This window comes from Pithys albifrons, chromosome 1 (genome assembly GCF_047495875.1).
Source record: "Pithys albifrons albifrons isolate INPA30051 chromosome 1, PitAlb_v1, whole genome shotgun sequence".
NCBI lineage: Eukaryota > Metazoa > Chordata > Aves > Passeriformes > Thamnophilidae > Pithys > Pithys albifrons.
Genome location: NC_092458.1, coordinates 112,468,428 through 112,490,351, shown reverse-complemented (window position 1 = coordinate 112,490,351; position 21,924 = coordinate 112,468,428). Strand labels below are relative to the sequence as shown.

The window sequence follows — 21,924 nt, the reverse complement described above, 5'->3', positions numbered from 1 at the left end:
TTGGAAAGTGGGAACAAAGGATGAAGTTCAGAGAAGAGGCATAGCTGGGGAAAGAAAGGAATTTTCTTTGGGCTGGGCAACTGTATCTTAAGAGATTTGAGTACCCACAGGAATGCTGCAGAGATGGTTAGCAGTGAGTTCTCAATGTCTCTCATGGCCATCTCTTAAAAAGACATCAGGGCCCTGTTACTGCATGGACAAGCAATCAGATGCTTGGGGGACAGGTTTTGCTGCCCTCTCCCCACTGAGTTGGCCTCCCATCACAGGTGGCCTCTTGGGGTGCAGAGGTGTGCCAGGAGATGCAAGAATTGGGCATTTCCATTGCAAAAGGATGGAAGCTCTGCCATCCGACCAGCTCTTCCCAGTCTTCCTTGGTAATGCAAAGGCAGGCAGGGGAGCTGGAGGGGGTTTCTATTAGCCAGTCAATCAATCATTTCCCAATGTTTATTATTTATCCCCCTGGCCAAACCCTCCCCTCATTCCTGCCACTCTGGGCGATGGGAATTTTTGTGATCTCTGAGCATAAGAGTCTGGCAGGCACCCTGGTTGATGCTAGAGCTCATTCTGAGCCACATGAGAGGAGAAACATCAATAAGCAGAGATGGAGTTAGAACTTTATTAGGAGAAACCTAGACACAAATTGACTAAAACCACATGTTAAGGAGAACACACAGGTCTTTTCAGGATTAAAAATACAAATATATAAAAACTTACAAACAAAAAATGGTTTCCCCCCACTTTGGAGTGTGAATATGCATGTATATGTACAGGGAACTGTACCAAAGCTAACTATGTATCAGGAGCAAGGATTCACAATGCCTTTCAGTGGCCCTAAGAGAGGAAATGGCTCAGTCCCCTCATAAGCTGGTCCCTGGCCATTCACTTGTGCAGTCCAGTGTTGGGAAGCTGTGGCCTGTGCCTGAAAGGGCAGTGCAGGGTAAACAACAGGGAGCAGCTTAGCTCTGTTTAGCAAATACCTTTAACAGAGGGATGTCAGCTCTGCTCTGATAAAACATCTCTCAAGTGGGAGCTGCCTACAGACTTCACCCACCAGGCTCACTGTGCAGTGCTGGGCCCCTGTGGTTGCTCTGGAAGGCTACAGCAGTGGAAAGAGGCTGTCCATGGGTAGTTTCTTATGCCACGTGTGCTAGGGATGGAGTGGAGATGGTGACCTGATAGCAGAGCAGGGGCTTGCTGTGAGGACAAATGACTTGTGCTGGCTGGCTGGCATGAGATAGCAGCCTAGAGCTGAATGATGTGCAGGACCTGGAGAGGCCTCTTGCTCCTTGCAAATGATGCTGAAGTGTTTTGGTGGGTGGGTGAGAAGACACAGGGCGTACCAGATAAACAGAGGATGCTTTTCTCTCAAGTGGGCAGCTGGCAGCACCCTTTCAGCAGCATTCAAGTTGCTTGAAAAAAAGAGTTTAAAAAGGGGGAAAACCATTTTGTTTCCACATGATAATTCCTCTTTTTTACTAGAAAGATGTCTGTTCTCACAGGAGAGTCTCTGTTTCTGTTAATGGATGTCTTGCACAGAACTGATGACATAAGTATCTTGGGAAAATTCTCTAGTCTTCATCAACTGGTCATCTAAGTGATTTCCCTGGAGCCAGTCCGCTGCACTGACTTGGGAATGAGGAAGGGATTCCAATGTTAGACATGAGGCAGCTGCGCGTGGGGGACAATGGATGTCCTTATTTATGGCGAGGAGTTTTTATATACATAGTGTCAAAAAATTCAAGTAGGACTTATTGTGTAGATAAACTGGTATAAAATGTCTCTGCTCAGGTAGAGAAAGGGAAGGTTAGAAAGAGCCAGAACAAAGCAGATGAAAAAGTCTTTCAGAAAGCCTACTGGTGTGTTTCTCCTCCCTGCAGGTGAGAGAAGCTTCAGCTCAGTATCATTGCCAAGCTGATGTTGCAAATGTTGAATAGAGACCAAAGAAGATGTAAGGGAGTTGAGGTCCAGTCAGTCTGTTGAGTACAGTGTTGCAGTGGATACGTGCTGGGCAGCCTCAGGAGGCTGCTGGCCTGTGCTCTACTGGGATAAGGATGGTGAGTCCCTAATCCCTGTGGGTCCCATGACAAAAGTATGGCTGAGGGCTTCTCATCCCGATATTGGTGCCTCTCTTCAGTGCATGTAACCCAGTGGCTGTCTCTGCCTTAAGCTGTGAGAGGTGCTGTCTGCAGTATAATGAAGATGTTTGCTGGAAAAGAGCGAGAGGGTGTTAAAACAGAGAGGTTAGTGGCAAGAGTTTGGAGCCCACTTTGCTGAAGTCTTACTAAGCGCTGAGACTGCTTCTTCTCCTCATCCCTGCTGGAGACAGGTCACACAGACAAGTCATCTGACCTTGCCTTGCTGCTGGCACGGCTGGCCTTGCTGAACCGGCGTTTCTCATTGAAGTAGTTCTCAGGGAAGGCAGGTGCTGCACTTTCACTGGCCACCTCTGGACTCTCCACATAGCTGGACTTCATGAAAGGCCCTTCACCAGCAGCATCCTCCTGCCCATGGACCCTCTCGGTGGCGAAGTTGGCAGTGTTTTGCTGTGAGGCCATCTTGTTGCTGAAGGTGCTGATGAACTTCCCGTTGGGACTTGACAAGCACTGGTTAAAATCTGGTGGAGGAGTGTACATCTGGGCCCTTTCCACTTGTGGGGCAGACTCCAGTCTGGCGGGGGCTGTGCTGGGGCTGGGTTTGTAGGAGCGAGAGCACCTCTCTTTGGCTTTCTTCCAGCCCAAGTGGTACAGCTCGGCCAGACTGAGGAACAGGGACAGCACTGCCACAGCCAGCATGAAGACAATGAACACGTTCTTCTCTGTGGGGCGGGAGACATAGCAGTTGACGGGGTGGGGACAAGGTGCCCGCTTGCAGATGTACAGGGTCTCCAGAAAGATCCCGTACAAGACGTACTGTCCCACAATGAAGGCCACTTCCATGGCAGTTCGAATCAAAATGCTGTAGACGTAGGTGTTCAGCAGGCTGCCCCTGAGTATGATTTTGCCTCCTGATTCATCCCAGCAAGACAGCTCAGCCTTCTCTGTCACAGAGCACTTCTGCTGGTAGTATGTGTCACCACTGTTCTTCATCTCTTGGGCCTCTATTTCTGCCTCCTTCATCTTCCTCTTCTCCTCCATGCGCACTGTGTGCATCGCATGGCCCATGTACACCAGGGATGGAGTGGACACAAAGATGATCTGGAGGACCCAAAACCGGACGTGGGAGATGGGGAAAGCCTTGTCGTAGCAGACGTTCTCGCAGCCGGGCTGCTGAGTGTCACACATGAAGTCAGACTGCTCGTCCCCCCAGGAGGACTCAGCTGCTGTACCCAGCACCAGCATCCGGAAGATGAAGAGCACGGTCAACCAGACTTTCCCCACCACCGTGGAGTGTTTGTGGACCTCCTCAAGGAACTCTCCCAGGAAACTCCAGTCCCCCATTTCTGCTCACCAAGAGGGGTGAGAAGTCTTGAGAACTGGACACAGCCTCTGTGGGAGAAAACAGAAGAGAGGGGTTCTAAGGTGGGTTAGGGAATGCCCAGGTGTTAATACATAGAGTGAAATGGTTTGTTTTGTGTCATAGGAAATGTTTTTATTTGACCTGAAATGAATGAGGTCTGGTTTGCTGAAAACTTTGTTTCATATCTACTGGAAGCCATGTGTTGAGTTTGTGTGTTTGGTTTTTTTTATGTTTGTTTGGGTTTTTTTAAATTCAGCTACTGAAACAGAAAGTGACCTCTTTTGCAGAGCACAACTGCAGCCTCTTAAATGGGCTGCCTAAACACTGAGGGTGAGGCAGTTGTATTCTTGGTTCAGAAAGCCCTTTCCCTGCAGTCTGCATATTGCATCCTCTGTAGACTGTGTAGTTAAAGCAGCATTCATTTGTCTGCAAACTGTGCTCTGGGGAATTCTCAGTGGGCTGATCCCCTGGGAGACAGGACTGGAGTCTACAGCTTGGGCTGAGCAGTGCCTTGGCACTTTCATATGCTGCCTTTGTGTAATACCTGCACCAACAGCTGGAATGTGGAGTGCTCACAGCTCTGGGCTTCATTTATGAGCTTGATGCCACCACAGAAGAAACGCAGAGAAAACGCTCCTGTTTCTCACCTGCCCCCTGTCCATAGGTTTTGCTTTGGTTTTGCAGTATCACCAGCTGCAAGTGTTTAATTTACAATTTGCAAAGGTTTTGGGGACTGTAAAGACTTTGGTGAGCTGTGACAGTCCTGTAAACCTAATCCTCTGTCACCATGTCATGTCTCTCTGAAGGGAACTGCTGCAAAGTCTGTCATTGGTCTTGCTCCTTCCTCTTAAGTTCTGAGACAAAACTCACAGTTCAAATGAAACAGACAAAGAAAAAAAGCCTCCTTTGAAGTGCCTCCCAAGGACCAGCAGCTCCTGGGAAGTGCTGTTGGTAGGTGGTCTGATGAGAGGAAAGGTTTGGTGGACTGGGAGTAAGATTGTAAGTGAAGATGCAGGAGAGCCTGCTTCAGTTTTGCTTCTGACTGACAGACTGTTTCTGCACAAGTTACTTAACCTCATGGATAAAAAGGTAGCAAGGGTTTAATCCATCTTTTGTGGGGCTCTGTGGGAGTGCTTGAGCAATCATTTGATCCAGTTATACTCCCCATATTTACCTTCCCAGGGCACTGCAAAGCTCTCCCTTTTGCATGAGTTAAGGGCTAGGTGCTGTAAAGTGTTCAGTATTACCCTGGAGATAATGTTCCCCCACAGTCACTCTTTTGGAAAATAGCATTTTAATAAGTAAATGTAAAAATAATCATCATAATGAAATATTAAAACCACTAGTCAAGGTAAAACCTAAAGCCATAGGGATCAAATTGTTAACTCTCCTTCTTTATTGTCCCTTGTCCTGTCTTTAAAAGCCAATTATTTTTATGGTGCAAAGAATGTCTGTGGAGACTAGACACTGTTAAAAGCTGAAAATTTACTGCAGCAATATTGTGTAGATTTTCCTGTGAGCAGAAGCTGAAGAACAGACAGATACGCTTGTTGGGGGAACAATATCCTCTCCTCTGGTTATGTGAATGGTATAATTTAATGTAATAGTGCACACAGTGATTTATGCCATCTCTTGTTCCTGAGCTATGTCCATCTGCAAGGACGGATGGGGCAAAGATCAAAAGTTAAATCCTCACATTCCTGGTGCTTCTGAGACCTGCCCTGCAGAAAGCTGAGGATTGCCCTGGTAAGAAGACAGGAAGGTGGCCACTTGCTGCCCCACCATCTGTCAGAAGCTGTGTGAGGATGGAGAAGGGACATACCAGAAACCAAAGGATGATCTTTGGCTCTTTGTTGCTCTGGCAGGCATGCTGCAATCATGCTGATGCAGATCCTGGTGGCTGCTTGGTGTAAGCAGAATCTTTCATTCTGCTGTCAGCCCAGAGCTGGAGGAGCAGTAACACAGAAAATCAGCTGGTCTTTCTAACTCCTCTTTCCTGTAATGGTGAAAACTGGTGAATGTTTGGGTCTGTCTTCCCTTCTGAAATGGCTTTAGTGCAGTTACTGAATTCTGGAGAAATTAACATCTGGCTTCAATGCAGAAGCACCAGGGGATTACACAGAGGCAGATAAATCAGTGATGGGAAATATTTACAGCCTGTGGTGCTGAAATCAGTGTGTTTGGTTTTTAACTCCCAGAGTGCAGACAAGGCAACCAGCTACCTGCAGTTCAGTATATAGGTGTGTCCAATGTCTTTATGCTGTAGCACAACTGTATGTGTGGAATATTCCTTACAGGACAGCATGGATAAAGGTAGGTGTCTTTATTTATCCAGGTGGGTTTATGTTGTTTGCAGGTGTCCCTGTTGCTCCTGCTGTGGTTAGCTGTCAGATACCTTTTCTTGTTTCACCTTGCTTGTTAGCACAAAAATGAACACAATTCTCTGTGGCTTTGCAAAGGCTGAGTTTTCTTCCTGCTATGGGGATGTACAATCACAGAGCTCTTCCCATCAGTTCTACTGTGTGCAGGTTGTTTGGGATTTTACTATGGCTTGTTTTCCTCAGGGAAGGCTACTAAACCTGGACACTTGCAAATTGTAAAAATCAGTATGTGCAGAACACAAAGTAAAGCAAACGTCAGCCCAGGAGGAGTCCAGGAATAAAAAATGTTAATGGATGCAAGAAGAACAGTAATTCACCTGTCTCACACATGCACAGAATTTTTTAAAAGGCTGTAAATCAGAAGGATCCAAGGCTGACAGTCATGAGGCTTAGGCTAGACAATAGGAACAGTTCCTCTGTCCTCCCCTGCACAGGCTGTCTGAAGGAGGGACTGCCCAAAGATGCCTCCAGATCATTCTGCTGCAGCCCCATAGAGAGCTGAGGTGGCTGCTGCAAGGGGGTGGGTGGCCACAGGAGAATGGGTTTTGGAAACTAGGAGAAGGAATTTCCCTCCTAGAGCAGAGTTTTTGCGTAGACATTTGATAGTTATTAGGGAGCTATTTTTGCAGTGCAAGACCAAGGGTCTTCTAGAACATCTAGCTCTCTGCTGCCAGCAAGAAATGAAGGATTGTTGTCACCTCCTGACAGTTTTTCCTGGCTATGCAGAACTGCCTCTGACCTAGCCTTTCTCCTCAGGGCTTTACTATTCTTGGGAATTTTCCATATAGCTCTTTTTCCTCATTCCCAGACTACTGTTGCCCTCGCATGCTTTGACCTCTGTGTCTGAGCATCTGTAGCCTTTTATATTCCTAGTTTGGGCTCAGTTGGGCAAATCTGGTCTCACTCTGGTGTTATTTGGCAAAAAATACCTCTGGGTATATTTGTGGGGTCTCAGCACCTGAGAGAAAACAGTATTGCCAGGAGGGTTGTGCATATTCATGTGCAGTTGTGGGCTGTGCCGCTGCCCTGCCATGCTTTTGGCTGTCAGCTTTCTGCTGGATCAACACAGGAGCTGTGCTCAGTCATGGGATCTTGGCACTGGGAAACGTGTGTGTGACAAAGACCAGTGCAGCTTGGCACAAACCCAGCAATGTGGCTGTCCCAGCTTAATCATCACCTGGAATGCTGCTAAAGCTGGGGAAAACTGAGTATCACACCCCAGGCCGAGCATGGAGTCTGCTCAGCTCTGGGCTGCCTTGTGACTGCCAAATTCCAGGATAAAAATACCCCAGTGGGGACGGCACCTGCTAGTATGCCAAGCTGGCTTGCCAGCCGTGGGCTGCTCCCTGCCATTCCTTTTTTGCAGTACTTTTATCTGTGCAAAGGAAAGTGTCCACTGCCCTCTGAGCAGTTTTTCCCATCCTCTTGGTGATGCCACGTGCTCTGAAGGACAGGAGATCACTTCAAATCACTGCTGCTTGCTCCAGCCAGCACACTTACTTTGGTTGGAACTAGCCAGGGCTTGATGAACAGCTAGGAAATTCACACTAGAGAGCCAGGAGGGCTGTTCCTGTGCAATCATCTTTATATGAGTTTATTTCCCTAGGGGTTGTTAGGAAGAAAGTTTTCCCCCCTTTAGAAGACAGGCGAGACTATCAGCAGTGATATAAATAGCTGAGCTCGACACTTCATGCTAGCTTTTCCCACAAGGAAGGTGACAGGAGGTCGCCATCTCTGCAGGATGTTTCTAAAATAAAGTGGAGAGTCTGATTATAACACTGTTTCTGCTCTCCCTCGCTGGGCTCACCTCTTCCCCTTGGCAGGTCCCAGGGGCACACTGAGAGGCTCTCTGAGGAAGGCTCCTTTGTGTGAGGCAAGCACAGTTCCCAGGGACAGGGAAAGTATCAAATTCAAAGCCATTGTATTTTTGCCCAATCTCTGTGTGGGATTTGTTCAATAAGATACAAATGCATGTGTCTGATAGTTAATGAGATTTCCCAACTCTTGAGGGCTGGGGCTGGAGATGTTTCAGGAGGCTCACACTCCAGACACACAGCTGGGTGTGGAGACCTTGCAATGAGTGCATCCCCTCCCAGCTACCAAATGAGCAGGCAGCCATCCCCTTTGGGTACAGGGCACATCATTAGTGACAGCCCTTTGCAGTGGAGCATCCAGTCCAGCTGTGGCATGGTTAGTGCCTAGGAATTGCTTGTGGCTTTCCTTCCTTCAGTTGTGTTATCTTATAGCAGGTCTGGGCCAGTGCCTGGCACAACAGGTGGCCACCATGGGGGTATGTGGGCAGAGATCTTTTCCCCTGTGTTGACACCTGTCAGGCTGAAGCCATACATGAGTGGAGCCCACACTACATAACTGTTCTCTCACACCTGTAGATGCTTAGGCAGGGCATTTTCAGCTCTGCACTGGAGGTTTGTTAATGCTAAGGCTCTCCAGCCCCCTGTCAGCTGTAGTCCAGCCTCACAGCATCCCATGCAGTGCAGATGCTGTCCTCCCTCTTGCAGGTGGTGATCACTGGACTCCAGGAAGGACAAACTGCTTGTTTGAGATCACTGTGTTAAACAGTCTGGGGACAGAGCTCAGGGGTTGTGCCTTGCAAACTTGTGCCCTTTTTTCTATGCAGCACTGTCTCTTAAACCTCGTGACAGCAACACAACGCTGCTTCTAGAGCACATCTGCTTCTACAGACCACAGCCCTTCTCTCCTGTTCCCCAGAACAATACTGTCTTGGTTGCCTGAAAGAAAACCCTCTCATGCTGCCCTTCTATAGCAGGTACACCTGGCAGAACCAGAGGCTTTTTGTTTTGTTTTGTTGATTTTTTGAGGGTGTTGGTTTTGGTACTTTTTGAAGAGGCAAACATCTTGTTATTGCTGGCAGAGCCTGCAGCCATGGTAAGTACCCAAAGGGAAGCAACAGCCTTTTCAATGTATGTAAACAGTATTCCTTTGTTGCCAGGACCTGGTCAGGAAGCATTCTGGGGACATGTGGCTTACAGCATTAAAAGATGAATAGAGTTAGAAATGTGCTGCCCAGTGTGGGTGTGATACTTTGAATTCCAGAGGTTCTTCATAGTTTTGTGACATAGATTGATGCTAAAGCCCACCTCAGAAGGTATCTTTTTTTCCACTGTTTACTGACATTGGCTCCTTCATATGGGTGTACAGTAGACAAGCAACAGCCTATTAGGCAATCAAGCATCATCCCTCTGGCTTCTTATATTCATGCATGTGCTTATTATAAGTTTTGTGCCTGAAATAGGCCAGTTCTTTAGCCAAATTTGATCTGCATGTGAATCTGGACTACATAGTTCTGTACTTATATATGCTTTAAAAAATATATAAAAAAAAAAGACATGTCTGGACAGGTTCATTTCTAGTTCCTTGGGTTCAAAGTCCTGTGCTGAACCAATATCAGGGATAATGACTTTGACTCCAGTGCTCAAATCAAATCTCACAAGAGAGGAACAGCTCTGCATTAACAACTCCTGTCCTAGAAGACAGACATCCAATGTTGCTTATCTTTTTGCTCCTCCCAAGTTCACTGCAATTTCTGGGAGGGTCACACTGGTATCCAGACCACTGGCCCTACTTGTAGTTGCAGACAGCTTGTTATTCCTTGACAAGGTGTGTTTTCCCTCTCCTCTCCAAATGTGGAAAATCTCAGAGTTCACAAAAAAGAGAGTGGGTGAGAAGATAAGGGAGTTGAATGACCTGTCACCTCCTACACACACACACACACACACACACACACACACACACACACACACACAACCCTGACGCACACAGAGACACAGACAGAGGGAAATCACTCAACACCTTCAAGTGTGTACATCAGGGATGTGTTACACACAGAGATGATAATAATATGTAGAATATTTTCATCTGAAGTGATGGTGGAAGCTGAAGACTCCCAGTCAGTTGAATTTTTATTAGTTGTCTATCCAGGACATCTAATGCTATTTCTCCACTGTGTTTTCATATATCCAAATATTAGGGCCAAGCTCTGCCTGATGTAGTCACAGGAGACCAAGAACAGAAAAGACCTTGAATTCAGATGAGCAAAGTGAGGAATGAATTTATCCCACTGTCTTTGAAAAACCTGCATCAAATAGTTACATGGTAGTGGTATCCAGGCTTACACTGAGCATGCAGAGCACCTTCTAATTCTCTTGGGATCCTCTCTCTTCACCCTAGAGAAATGTGGATCCTTAGAGACCCCATCAAACATGACCAAACTGGAGTTGGGATAAGTTAAATGAAGGGTCACCTGCTTTTTGCTAGAAAAATATCTCATCAGTTGTCTCTGATGTAAATGCTGCAAACTTGGTGCTCTTCCCCGTGCCTTTATCTTTGCAGAAAGAAGCAAGCCCAAATGCATTTGCAGATCATCTTAAATTAGGCTGGCTAAATACAGGTGAGGGGATAGCCAAAAAGGGCATAGGGAGCTCTGGAAAAGAGAAACATGCTGAGCAATTTGAGGGATGCTGTAGTAAAGCTGTTCCTGAGCTCTGTTGAGAAGAGCTGATCTCAAGCACTGCTTAGTCAGTGGGTATGAGGAGATGGCAGGCATCACATTGGGTACAACGTGGCAGCAATAAAACCTGCCCATGTGAATTTAGGCTGGTTCATAGACTGCATGAGACACAACTTGTTATAGTGTTGAAATAAAACAGACTGGAGAGGTAGTGGGTGAAGGAGAAAGCTCTCATCCAGACTTTTCCCATCCTTTATTCCTTCCTCTCACCCCATTGCCTCCCTGTCTATCAGTTTCCCATTGCTCTCCTACAGTCAAGTTCCCCCTGGAGAACCTTGCCTCAGTTTTTTGGCAGCTTTGACCAGTTAACTCCCTACAGCACCTAAATTGCTAATGCTTTCAGCCTTAGAGAGAGGATATTTTCAGTGACTATATATTTTTCACTTTTTACTACCTTGTCAAATCTCATTTCTGCTTCTTTCCAAAAATCTGTAGGATTCTTTTCACACTCCAGCCTTATTGCTGTATCCTTGCCTCAAGTATTTAATTTCACTTTTGGAGTGAGCTCTGGCTATAGCTTTTGAATGGATTATTTTTTTTCCTCAGTGTATGTATGTATATATATGCACACACACTTACACACACCCTTTGAACTAATATTAAACTAATATTAAATTGGCAAAGCCCAGCAGTAGGGAGTTAGGAAATGCAGGGTTACTGTTCTCAGTAATCTTAATTCAATCTCTTTGTGCCTGTGCCTCTTAGCTACCAGTCTTTAACCACATCCTCCCATTGTCACCTCATTCTTTGCACAGGATGCCTGCCTTGTTCTGTGCCAGCCTGACTGGGGTTTTCTTGAACAGCAGCTATTCAATGTTTTGTTTTCTCCTTATTGTTCAGTGGGTGGCCTGTGCCTCATTTACTCTACATTATTCAAGTCCAGTTCTAAAGACAGAATTATTAGTTTCCTCATGGGCTTTCCTATGGCTTTCGGCACAACAGTATCTGATTGCTTCACAAATATAAATCTACTTATTTTCATTACCACCCAGAGGTGAGGAGATGGTATTAGATCAACTTTACAGCTGAGGAACTAAGGGCAGTGAGAGATTAAGATAAAAACTGTTCATTAATTTTGGAAGCTGCTTGGTGATATTGGTAATCTGTTTTCTTTTTCCAATGTACTTAGCACTATATAATGTGTATTCAAAGCAGAGCTCTGTCTGGTTTATGCTGGAGTGGGAGAGTGTATCAATTCCACCAGTTGCACCACATCTAGAAATCAGATATTCAGAGGACAAGAGAAACCACCGAGGGCACATTCATGAGGCACCGTGGTGGCTTAAGTGATTTGACCCATCGTGACAGAGGAAATTGGAGTAAGAAGCAAAAATAACCCCAGTCCTCTTGGACAGCTTTATCTGATTATAAACTGGAGGCAGTTTTTCTCCCATCCCACTATTCCTTCCCTTCTTCACCAGGCATCTGAATGGATCTGGAGACTGGACTCTGCAGTGGTCACCCTGCTTCACTTCCTGAGCTACCCTGTGCCCAGACCAAGGCATCCATCTGCTTTTCTGCTTCCAAGGGACAGGAGTTTCATGTGGAAATTCTCAACCATTCTCAAGCCATGTCCGTATTGACATGAAAAATGAAGAAAGATGGAAATGGAAGTGTAAACCTCTTAGTTCTTACATTAAAGCCCCTGACCTCTTTTTACACAGGAGAGACTTAAAAGTGTGCGTCTCTCTGCTCCATATGTCCTGCGTGGTATGAATATTGCTTTGATTCAGGAAAGAGCTGGCATGTTGAGCATTGTTCAGAGAGGTCTCTCTGTTGCTTATCAATAGCAATAAAATTGATTGCCCCCTCCCCCTTATGAATTTTTAGCCCAAAGACTGAAGGATCTCTGATGCCTCCTGGGAACTATTTCTAATTTTATGCCTCTATCCTCGTGCCTCATATGACAACACCCAATGTGTGGAGCAGTCTCCAAAATGTGCTCCCTAATGACATGGCATGGTGCTGAATTACTCATTCCTTCTTGTCTATTTCCAATGCTGCAAGATAAGTCAGAAAAATGGACAAACATGCAGAATGTGTGAAATCTGTCTGTAGGTCAAAAAGAGAAGAGGGGCTAAGGTATGAAGCTCTGTATTTTCCGTCAAGGTTTAAATTTTAATGCCTATGATACTAAAATATTGGGATACTGTATACTGTAGAGTGGATAAAACCCAACAACCCCAGATAGTTATAGTAACAGGAATACTTAACATAGTTCCCAAGCGACCCGAGCCTGATGAGTATTTTAAACCCTGAAGCCTCAGGAATTCTCCTAAACTACTGTTCTGCTCCCAAGGAAAGGGGAACAAAGTTAGAAATGTGTGCTCTTCTCGGAGCAGATTTTGAAAATATCAACAAATGCAGAATTTTTTGGCTCCTGAATACTGTGAGGCTTCTGAATAACTGTTTAACCTGCTCCTAGCTACACACACATATGCACACATATCTTACATGCATTAAGTTCTTTAGTTTTAAAGAGAGAATCACATAGGCAGAAGTAGGGAAAAACTCTCACACGCTGCTTCACCAAGGAATTTTGGTGGGTTTATTAGCACAGAGGAAGAGTTCAATGCTTAAGGCATACTCAACCCGTGACATTTTAAGCTGAGGTTTGTCCAGAAAAGCTACTTATATGATCCTCTAAAGACTTTTTACGACACTTCAGGGATAGAGGCTCTGCCTCAGTTTACCTGAGATGTTAAAATCAGAGTGCCACAAAGCTCATTATACATGACAAATGAGCAGTCAAGCAACCCTTTAGGAAATCAGAGGAGCCACCGAAATCAGAAGTGGCAATTAGCAAGCAACCTTTACACTCTTTGAGATTGCATCTTCACAGGTGGATGTATAGGGGTACCATATTTTCAAGCTGGGCTATTCTTTGAAATGTGCGATGGCAATGCTAGCAGTATTAAATTATGGAAAAGTAATTGAATGATTATTCCAAGTACAAAAAGGGGCAAAAAAAGTTAGGAAGGCAAATAAAAAGAAGCAGCAGCTGCAAGTGTGGGAGAGGACATTTGTCCCTTTAGGTCTGAGTGTCTCTTTGCTGAGGCTGCCATGGGCAGTGTCGGGATGGAGAAAGGCATTCCCTTGCGGCGTGTGCAGTACGGGTGACTGGGAGATACGAGCGAGGCACTTCTATGTTTGAGTAACATTCCCAGACTCCATGTCACAGACCAGCCAGGATACAATATTCTCAAGGAAAAGAAACTGCAACATTTTGAAACCATCCTGCGCGCTTCAGGATACAGGCGGTTCGTGCGGGCACTTGATAAAGTGTTTATACCCTGAGAGCCTCTCTTAGGTAAGAGTTCCCTTCACCACTGTCCCCTGAGCACCTTGACAGCCTGCTGAAAAGGGTCTGACAGAAACTGCAATTAGCACATTACACTGTCTGAGGATATTTGGGGCTCTTATCCTGCTTTCCTATACATTGAAATCTATTAGTATCCATGTTCATCGCAGGGAAGTTACTTGTCATTTCTGCTGTTGCCTGTGGCAAAAACAGTTTATTTTTTAAAATGTCCCAAGCTTATCTAGTTACCAGTGGGAATGTTTGGAAGAGAAAATGAAAAAAAAAAGTAAATTTCTAAAGTTATTTTTTCCCTTCCTTCTTTTCCTGCCTCTCCAAATCCATTTCTCCCCTTATGCTGTTTTGCCCTTGAGTGTAATAACTTGATCTGCCATTGACACTTCTGCAGTTCTATTATTTCCCCCTCCTGGTTACTTACCTGATTTGCAGTATCTTGTCTTCAGTCTCCTTTCCTTGCTTTAGTACTTTCCCTTTTTGTAGTGAAGTTGGAGTCCTTGTTCTTGTTGCTTCGTTTTATTCCTTTAATATGGTTCTCTCTCTCTTCCTCTCTTTTTCTCCACCCCCTTTCTGTGTCACTTTCTGTCTTCCCTACTGCCTCTCTGCCTTTCCCCCTCTTCTTTCTTCACCTACTTTTCTCGTCTCTCCCACCCCCTCCGGCTTAATCTTTCTATTTTCAAACCTGGTTTCCTGTTGTTTTTCCTTTAAAGACCATGGATCTCATTCCTCCCTCTCCAGTCTCAGCCTCTCCCCGTGCCACCCTCCCCATGCCGACAGGATGCATTCACTGCCGGCTTCACACAGTCCCTTCCAGTTGCTGCTACTGCTGTTCCTTCACATGTCCTCCCACAGATAACATACTATGGTCTAAGCCTTTCCTAAACAAAAAGAGATGGGATTGCCCCATAGTTACACCAGCCAGACTCTGAAAAGCTTTTTCCATGCATGATATCAACAAATGACATTTATCTGACTTGTTCAAGCTTAATTTGGCAAAAAACAGAGTTCATATAGAGCAGGGTCTTCCACCTCTTCAAAGAACGCAGAACTTGCTCTGATGGTTGGATCAGGGGTCCAGCAATGCTGCAGCCTTGTCCCAGAGGGCACCAAGTGCTCCCCAGGGGGATCTTGCACACCCCCTTATTGATAAATGGAGAATAACCTACCTGTGAAGCAGCTTTTGTAACACGACCCCACCACCTCCTCCCTGCACACAGTCAGATGCATCAGCATTTGGGCCTTTCTTAAAACTGTTTTTGACATATCAAATGTCTGAAGGTGCTGTATTTTGTGTGTGTGTGAAGCTGAGCCTCTGATTCCTGTACACTGGGAATGCCCCAGTGAGGAGGGAGAATCAGAGATGCCTTCTGGCTTTGATAAAGGCTGTTCTCAAAGAACCAGTGGCAGGAGAGTAAAGTTTGCACAGAAGACATGGCTAACCTGAGACCTGGCTTGCTGCACACCAGCTTTGGTGGGTATCCCTCCAGGAATCCTTCCTGGATATCTCCCACCCAGAACATAACTCCCCAGTGGTCCATATGCATCAGTGAGTTCAGATCATGAATCAAAAGAAGTCCAGGGACTAAAACAAGTGCTGGCAACTCCTTCTAATCTAATAATTTTTCTCCCACTAATTTAGTTCCCCCTTGCATGTCCTATGTGGTCACTCTCATTCCAAAATTAAGAAGGCAACTCTTTTCCAAGAGGGTTGAATCCTCACTGATGGTTAGTGCAGGGCGTACAGTGCACAGTAAAGAGCAATAGCAGCTCAGTAATCTGGTATATTTCTAACATTGTTGAAAGGCCTCCTATGAAAATAGAAATGTTTCTGGAATTGTTTCCCCCTCATCTGCCTAGAAGTTGTATATTTGTGATGGAATTTCACAGGAAGGAGAATATCCCTTTGGGTTCTTTTATTTTCTGGAGTAATTTCCACGAAGCATTATTATATAAAGTCATGTTGGTTTTATGCCAGTGAAATTGTCAAGGACTTCATCATAGAAGTGTCCAAAAAAAGGTGTTAATAATACAGGTCTAGCTCACAGATGGCTTTGGGATAGGCTAGGGATAAGGCTTGTCAAATGTTTCTCACATGCTGTAAAGAAACAGGTCCTGTGAGAGAGCTGTCTGAAATGCATTCCCCTCCCTGTGTGGCTGACACTTTGCTGTACACTGAGGGTGATCAAGTTTGATTCTTCCTGCTCACTCCCTTGTATTTCCTGTCCCAGTATTGTTCCTGAATGACACACAGAGGTAATCTCTGAATCCAGCAGATACAGTCCAGTTCTGCTGAATGAATGAGGGAGGGAGGGAGGGAGGAGGTTTCTGTCCAATACAGGCATCATACACATGTAGCTGTTAAGAGCTCTTTTTGTTTTGATGCTGCTGGTAATTATTTGCATTTTGTTGCTCAGAAAGGAAATGGAAGAAGGCAGACAGTGAGGCAAAAAAGCCCATAAAACTGAATAGAGATGTTGTAGGGACACCTCAGCCAGCCACTCAGTGTGTCACCCCTTCTCTACTGCACCCTCTTCAAGGGAATAGAGAGTTGTCATGGCAGCTTCTCCAACTTCTCAGCTAAAGAAGTAGCTGTTTTTCCCACTGTTAAGCGAGGAAGAAGGATTTTCTCTCCCCTCCCCAAAAGCCTGCTATGCAAACTTGTATGGCTTGAGTAAGGAGAGCAAGTGGAAGAGAATGCTCCCCCAGACAGTGGGAATGAGGAGAACAACAGCTGACAGCTTGCCATGTGCAGCTTGTGGATCTCAATTTGTGATGCTGTGGAATGGATTTTGAAGGAAAGGAGAAATAAAACCAGGAGGTTAAGGGAAAATGAGACATGTACCATCTTTTGATCAAAGGTAAAGAGCTTTCTTGGATTAATATTCCTGACTTCCTAAGTAAAAGAAACATAGTAGACCTTATGCACCTGGAGTTTGGTAAGCTATATGATATGGTGTCCCAGAAGAAGCAAATTAGTGGAAAAGCTTCATCTGAAGAAGACAGGGATTAATGGAGAAATCCTCAGGTGAGTAAGAGACTGACAGAACTGAAACACCAGTTCCCTAACAGTTTGAAGGCAAATTATCTTAGAGGCTGCCTAAAGATTGCTCTTAGGACTGATCTTTTTTAATATTTCTGTTAATTACCTTGGCACTGAAAGTGGAAATGCTAATGAAATCTGCTGATGAAACAAAGCTGGGGAGGTATCATCAAGGCAGAGGTGGATTCTAGCACCATGAGAGCCGAAAACTCTTTGTGAGTGGAGTGATGGAGGTGAGATTAAATGGGAGAGTGTAAAGTCACAAACCAGGAACTTGTTGTTTGAAGAGTAACAGGAATCTCTCTTAGCAGAGAGATTTTTTCCAAGATGGGGAAAGTCTCGAGTGAAGGTCACCAAGGGAGGAGGGACCAGTGATGCTGTGTGGGGGTGAAAAAGGCAAGTGAGCTCTGAGGATGTAGGCAGTATTTCTAGTTGCATTGAGTGAGATAAATGTCATCTAAGAGGATGTGAGACTCTTTCAGAATAGTGTGTGCAGCACTGCTCACCCACACTGAAGAAGGATGTTCAGCCTGGAGCAGGTGCAAAGAAAGGCAATGGAGTGATCAGAGGAATGGAGGGGGTCTATTATCTGAGAGTATGTTTAGTTATCAGTCATAGAAGTGACTGCAGATAGACATTTGAGCTGATTCGAAAATAGATGTGGTACCATTCTGAGCTTTTAAGCATTAATTATTTTGCACTGAACTTCATGCTACTGCAGCTACACAAAGTAATTAAACCACAGTGTGATGTGCCTGCAGGGTGAATACTACAAGGCAGCTTAGTTATTTAGTCTGGCAGAACAAAGGTTAAGAGAGGAGAAATTTGCTGCCTATAAATACTTTTAGGAATTGGGGGTTGGGAAAGTAAGTGCTAGGGAGAGAAGAGAACTACATAAGCTAAAGGACAATGTGGCACAAGAATAAATAGATATAAATTGGCCATGAATGAATTTAGGTTGGAAATCAGAAGGTTTCTAAGCAACAGAGCAGGGAAGGAGGAGCTGAACAGCATTCTAGTAGCAAAAGTTAGGGTGGAAAGCTAATGAGATTTAGGACAGAGCTTAGTAAGTTTAGAAAAGGCCATTTGTTTTGTACTTGCCTGTTATTCAAAGGGATTGAACCTGATAAGCCAAGAGGTCCCTTTTTCATTCTATTTCCTGTATTTGCCTTATTGCCTTATCAGAGCTGCACCCTTGCACACAAAAGCCAGGTAAATACTGAACAGAGCTTAAGTGATGAGTTTTTCGGCATTGATCCCATGGATATTTAACGGGGGATTCATTCTGTGTCAGGGATTTAAACAAACAAAAAGCAAGCCAAGACAATAGATGTAGAAGGTCTGCAAATATGCAGTAGGATAGATGAAAGCTCACATAGGAAAGAGCTTCTTTACTTGAAACAGATGTTCTCAGAGCATCTGGCTTTCTGGAAGGCTGTTTCAAATGCAGGTGAATGGTCTCCTGAGATGTGAGATCTTAAAGAGATTGTCTAAAGGGAAAATTTCTCATATACTCCTGCCATTACCAAGGACTTTGTGCCTGGGGAGGATATCAGATTTACTGCATTAGGAAATTTCAGAATAAAACACCACCCATCAGTGGTTGAGTTCATCTCTGATGCCTGGCCACAGCACTGCACTTACTCTGATTCTTCATAATGTTCCATGCTGGACAGGCATCTCTAATACCTTCTCTAAAGCACCAGTTGATGGTACCTCCCTGGTGAAACATTTATCTAAAATCCCTGTGTGTGGATGTGGTTGCAAGAGAAGGCAGGAGAGGGGAGTTCTCTTTTGTACATTAAACCTCTGGAGACAGTTTGAAGGCATCCTCCAGCAGAAGGCAAATTGCCAAGGACAGGCTGGGCCCAAGGGAACAGGAATAGCATGCTATGAAGGGCCCCTGAATGAGTAGAACAGTTTTATAATCACAGTTTCTTATTTAGTAAAACATCCCAGATTAGTCCAGTATAGATGGATTATTTCCCCTTCCCAGCCCAGAGTACCATTCCAGCACAGAGTGAGAAAAGAGGAAAGAAGAAACAGCACGGTGTGAAATGTTACTGTGTGTCAGTCTCATTTGCCAGGAAAGTTTTCATCAAGAAAAACCGGAAGACGTTTTCATTACTGAGAGCAAATCACCATCTATCCTGAAGTAAATACTCAGTTGTCATCTTTATGATATGGGAAACAAAGCACGGTCCTCTCACAGCTACTGCTTCCAGTTCTCAACTCTGCAGCATCTCTGAGTAGCTGAGAAGTGCTTTGCAAATAATAATGTAATTACAGCTCCTATAAACACTCTTCTTGTTTTATAGGTGGAGGAACCAAATCATGAAGACCATAAAGAATTTGTCCAAAGGATCAGCAAGTCATTTTTACGCAAGGAGTCCTCATCTATATACCCACCAGACATTCATCTTGTCCTGTAAACTTCCATCTAGACGAGTTGCTCTTTGACAAAAATATATGTGTCTATACATATACATATATGTTTCCCAAAGTAAGAAGAAAAGAAAGAACAGACTTTTACCTCTTTTTGCTGAGCCTGCACAGGTAGAGAGAGGAACAGGTAAAGTGGATTGAAGGTGGGTGAGCTTTAGCACAGCCCTTTGGTCTTGCTGGAGCCCACCTCTGTATCAGTGTTCAGCTCCCAGAAGAGATCCGTGTCAGAGGGAGGACACTCTGGACAGGGTAAGCAGACCCCAGTCAGCTCCCAGGAGCTCAGCCTCCTGCTATGGTGTAACACTGGCTCACTGGCTGGAGATGTCCTCAAGCCTGAGGACTGATGCTGGGGGAGACTAGCTCCTGAGCTGTTCCTGACATGCACTGGCAGCTGTCTGCCTGCTATTCTTTTAAAGGGTCTTCGTGGATCAGGATAAAAATGTGACCTTACGCAGGCGGCATTGTAAGCACAACTTGGCTCAAGTTCAACTCTTCCTTTGGCTCCCAGCTACTCTATTTTTATTGAAGGAATTTGGGGCTATCAGAAAGGAAGTCAAATTGTTTTAGGAAAACAATAGAAAAGCAACTTGAAGTTTATTAGCTTCCTGCCCAGGGCCTGGGACCAACTTGTCAAACTTATTAGACCCATAGCAGAACTATTTATTTAAAAGGGCTAGTGACAAGACCCACAATTTCATTCCTGTTTAGGCCTTGGTGAAAACAAAGGAAAGCCATAAAATAATATCTGAAGGGAGCAGATGGCTAAGTGGTAAATGGTGCAAATAAGGACCTGTGAGACATTCGTGGTGTTCACCAGTGCAGTGGCTTTTGTGGGATTTTGTTGTCGAATGAATGCCCAGGCTTGCATTCATAGACTAGTCCCATCACCCCAAATTCCTTATTATGGCTCAAATTTTCAAATGGAAGCCTCACACCTAAGAAAACAAATTTGGCAGGAAAAGGTCTTCGTTTAGAGCTACTGAAAGGAGCAAAACAATGCAGCAGGTCTGCAGAAGAGCCAGGAATAGAGCCCAGGTGTCCCTGATCCTGTTGGACTGCTGGAGCCCCCTGACTGCAAAAAAATATTTATATCCTTCAGTAGCAGCTGCAGTCTGCTTCCCCATCCAGCTACCCTAAAAGTAGCAGCACCATTAAGTCATTGAATACATGCTGGCATGTGGCTTGTGAGAAGAATGGGCAGCTAAACCATCAGACTCACAAGCAGAAAGTGCCTGTGCTGCCTGAGCCTTTCTAAGGAGTTTCATCGTTTGCAAGGAAACAAGAAGAGAATTAAACAGGTAACCAAGAAGAATTTACAAACTCTGCTCAGTGCAAAGCCATGTCCCTTTTTCAGAGGGCTCTCTGCTAACTGAGTGTTTATCCTGCTTCCAGGGAGGATATAAGAGGAACTCACCTCTCCTTTCAATGGTGCAGTAGTAGTCTCTGGGAAGTCAGGTGCTGAGAGGTATTGAGCCCACAGAGCTGTGCACACAGGCTTTGAAATTTCAGTAACAGCTTTTCAGATGAAAGAAGGAAGAGCCACCTCAAAAATTCTCTTAATTCTTCTCATTAGCTTAACTAAAAGTGGGAATACAAAGCCGCAGTTTTCTCTGAGGCCTTGGACAATAATACATCTTGTATTGGCAAGTGACAGAAGATCTTGGTTTATATGTTCCTTTTAATTTCCCCACATTAGATGTTTATAAAAGAGTCAAAGTGAGTGCATGATCTCTGGAAGGGCCTAAGAAACTGGTTCTTAAACTTGGTAATTTTAATGTGAGTGGCAATGATGTTCCATTCATTTAAGGCATTCTTGCAGTTTTTAGAAAGTTTTTGTAATTTCTGTCCCTTTGAGATACTGCCTTGGTAAACAAATCAGCCAAAGAAGTGCATTGAGCAGTGCAGTATCCTAGTTCATTACAGTCTGGAGGTGTTTACTTAATTTTAGTACATTCTTGAGCTGCATTGATTTTAACAGCCTGGAAGTTAAGCACTCTATGCTGCCAGTTGGGCCAGCTTTGCTGGAGGAATTCCAAGGCAGCCAGTGGCTAGTCAATATACTTCTCAAGGCCCTCTCCTGTAAATCCTGCAAATCACATGATGGTGTTCTGGCAACAGAAAATATTTTATTTGCACTTATTTGGAATCTGTGTCATCTAGACTGGTATCATGTAGTTAGTGCTTTGATCTAGTGAGTGGTGTTTCAACCCCGAGTGTGTGCTGTGAGAGTCTTTTTGTCAGTCACTCAGGACTGTTGGACTCTCGGTATTCCCTGAGGCTGAGATCCTGCAAAGACTTGGTCATGTGAGTAACTTGATATAGTTACAGCTTAGGGCCATTCATGTGGGTACAGTCCCTCTGTGTACCAATGTCATAGATTGGAAAATGTAGATTGTTGAAACTCCTGGGGTTTTTTTCTACCAGGAGCCAATATGGTTTCTCAGAAACTCCTGGGATGACAGAGGTTACTAGCCCATTGGATGCATGGATACTGGGGGGACTTCTCACCCCAGAAGGCTGTGACATGTAGCCATGCGGTGCCAGTGTTGGCACTGAGTTCCTGGGACATGGGTTTTAGAAGTTGTGCTGCTGCAAGGTCTCCCAGCTCTGAGTCCTGAGGCTTTAGGAAAAGGCTGCTTAAACAATATTGCGAGGGTGCAAAGAATCACAGGCACAGGTGTCTCTTCATAAAGCAAGGTGTGGAGTAGAAGGATCTCAGTCTGCTCTATACATTCTC

At 44.8% G+C, this 21,924-nt stretch overlaps 1 protein-coding gene across 2 annotated transcripts; it reads right to left on the bottom strand.

The window, feature by feature from the left end:
- Window positions 1–640: 640 nt before the first annotated feature.
- On the bottom strand, window positions 641–19,552 carry GJA5 (gap junction protein alpha 5). 2 transcript variants are annotated; one of them, XM_071572968.1, is made up of 2 exons: window positions 19,276–19,552; window positions 641–3,485 (listed from the first exon to the last, which is right to left on the bottom strand). In XM_071572968.1, exon 2 carries the CDS (start codon window positions 3,435–3,437, stop codon window positions 2,328–2,330), a length of 1,110 nt encoding a protein of 369 aa, XP_071429069.1. In that variant the 5' UTR covers window positions 3,438–3,485; window positions 19,276–19,552; the 3' UTR covers window positions 641–2,327. The 2 variants fall into 2 exon arrangements, with proteins under 2 accessions (XP_071429069.1, XP_071429078.1); XM_071572977.1 differs by lacking the exon at window positions 19,276–19,552 and adding an exon at window positions 14,124–14,297.
- Window positions 19,553–21,924: the final 2,372 nt, after the last annotated feature.

Bases quoted from the DNA above. Each gene is read 5' to 3' on its own strand.
- GJA5 (XM_071572968.1), bottom strand. From the start codon at position 3,437: ATGGGGGACTGGAGTTTCCTGGGAGAGTTCCTTGAGGAGGTCCACAAA.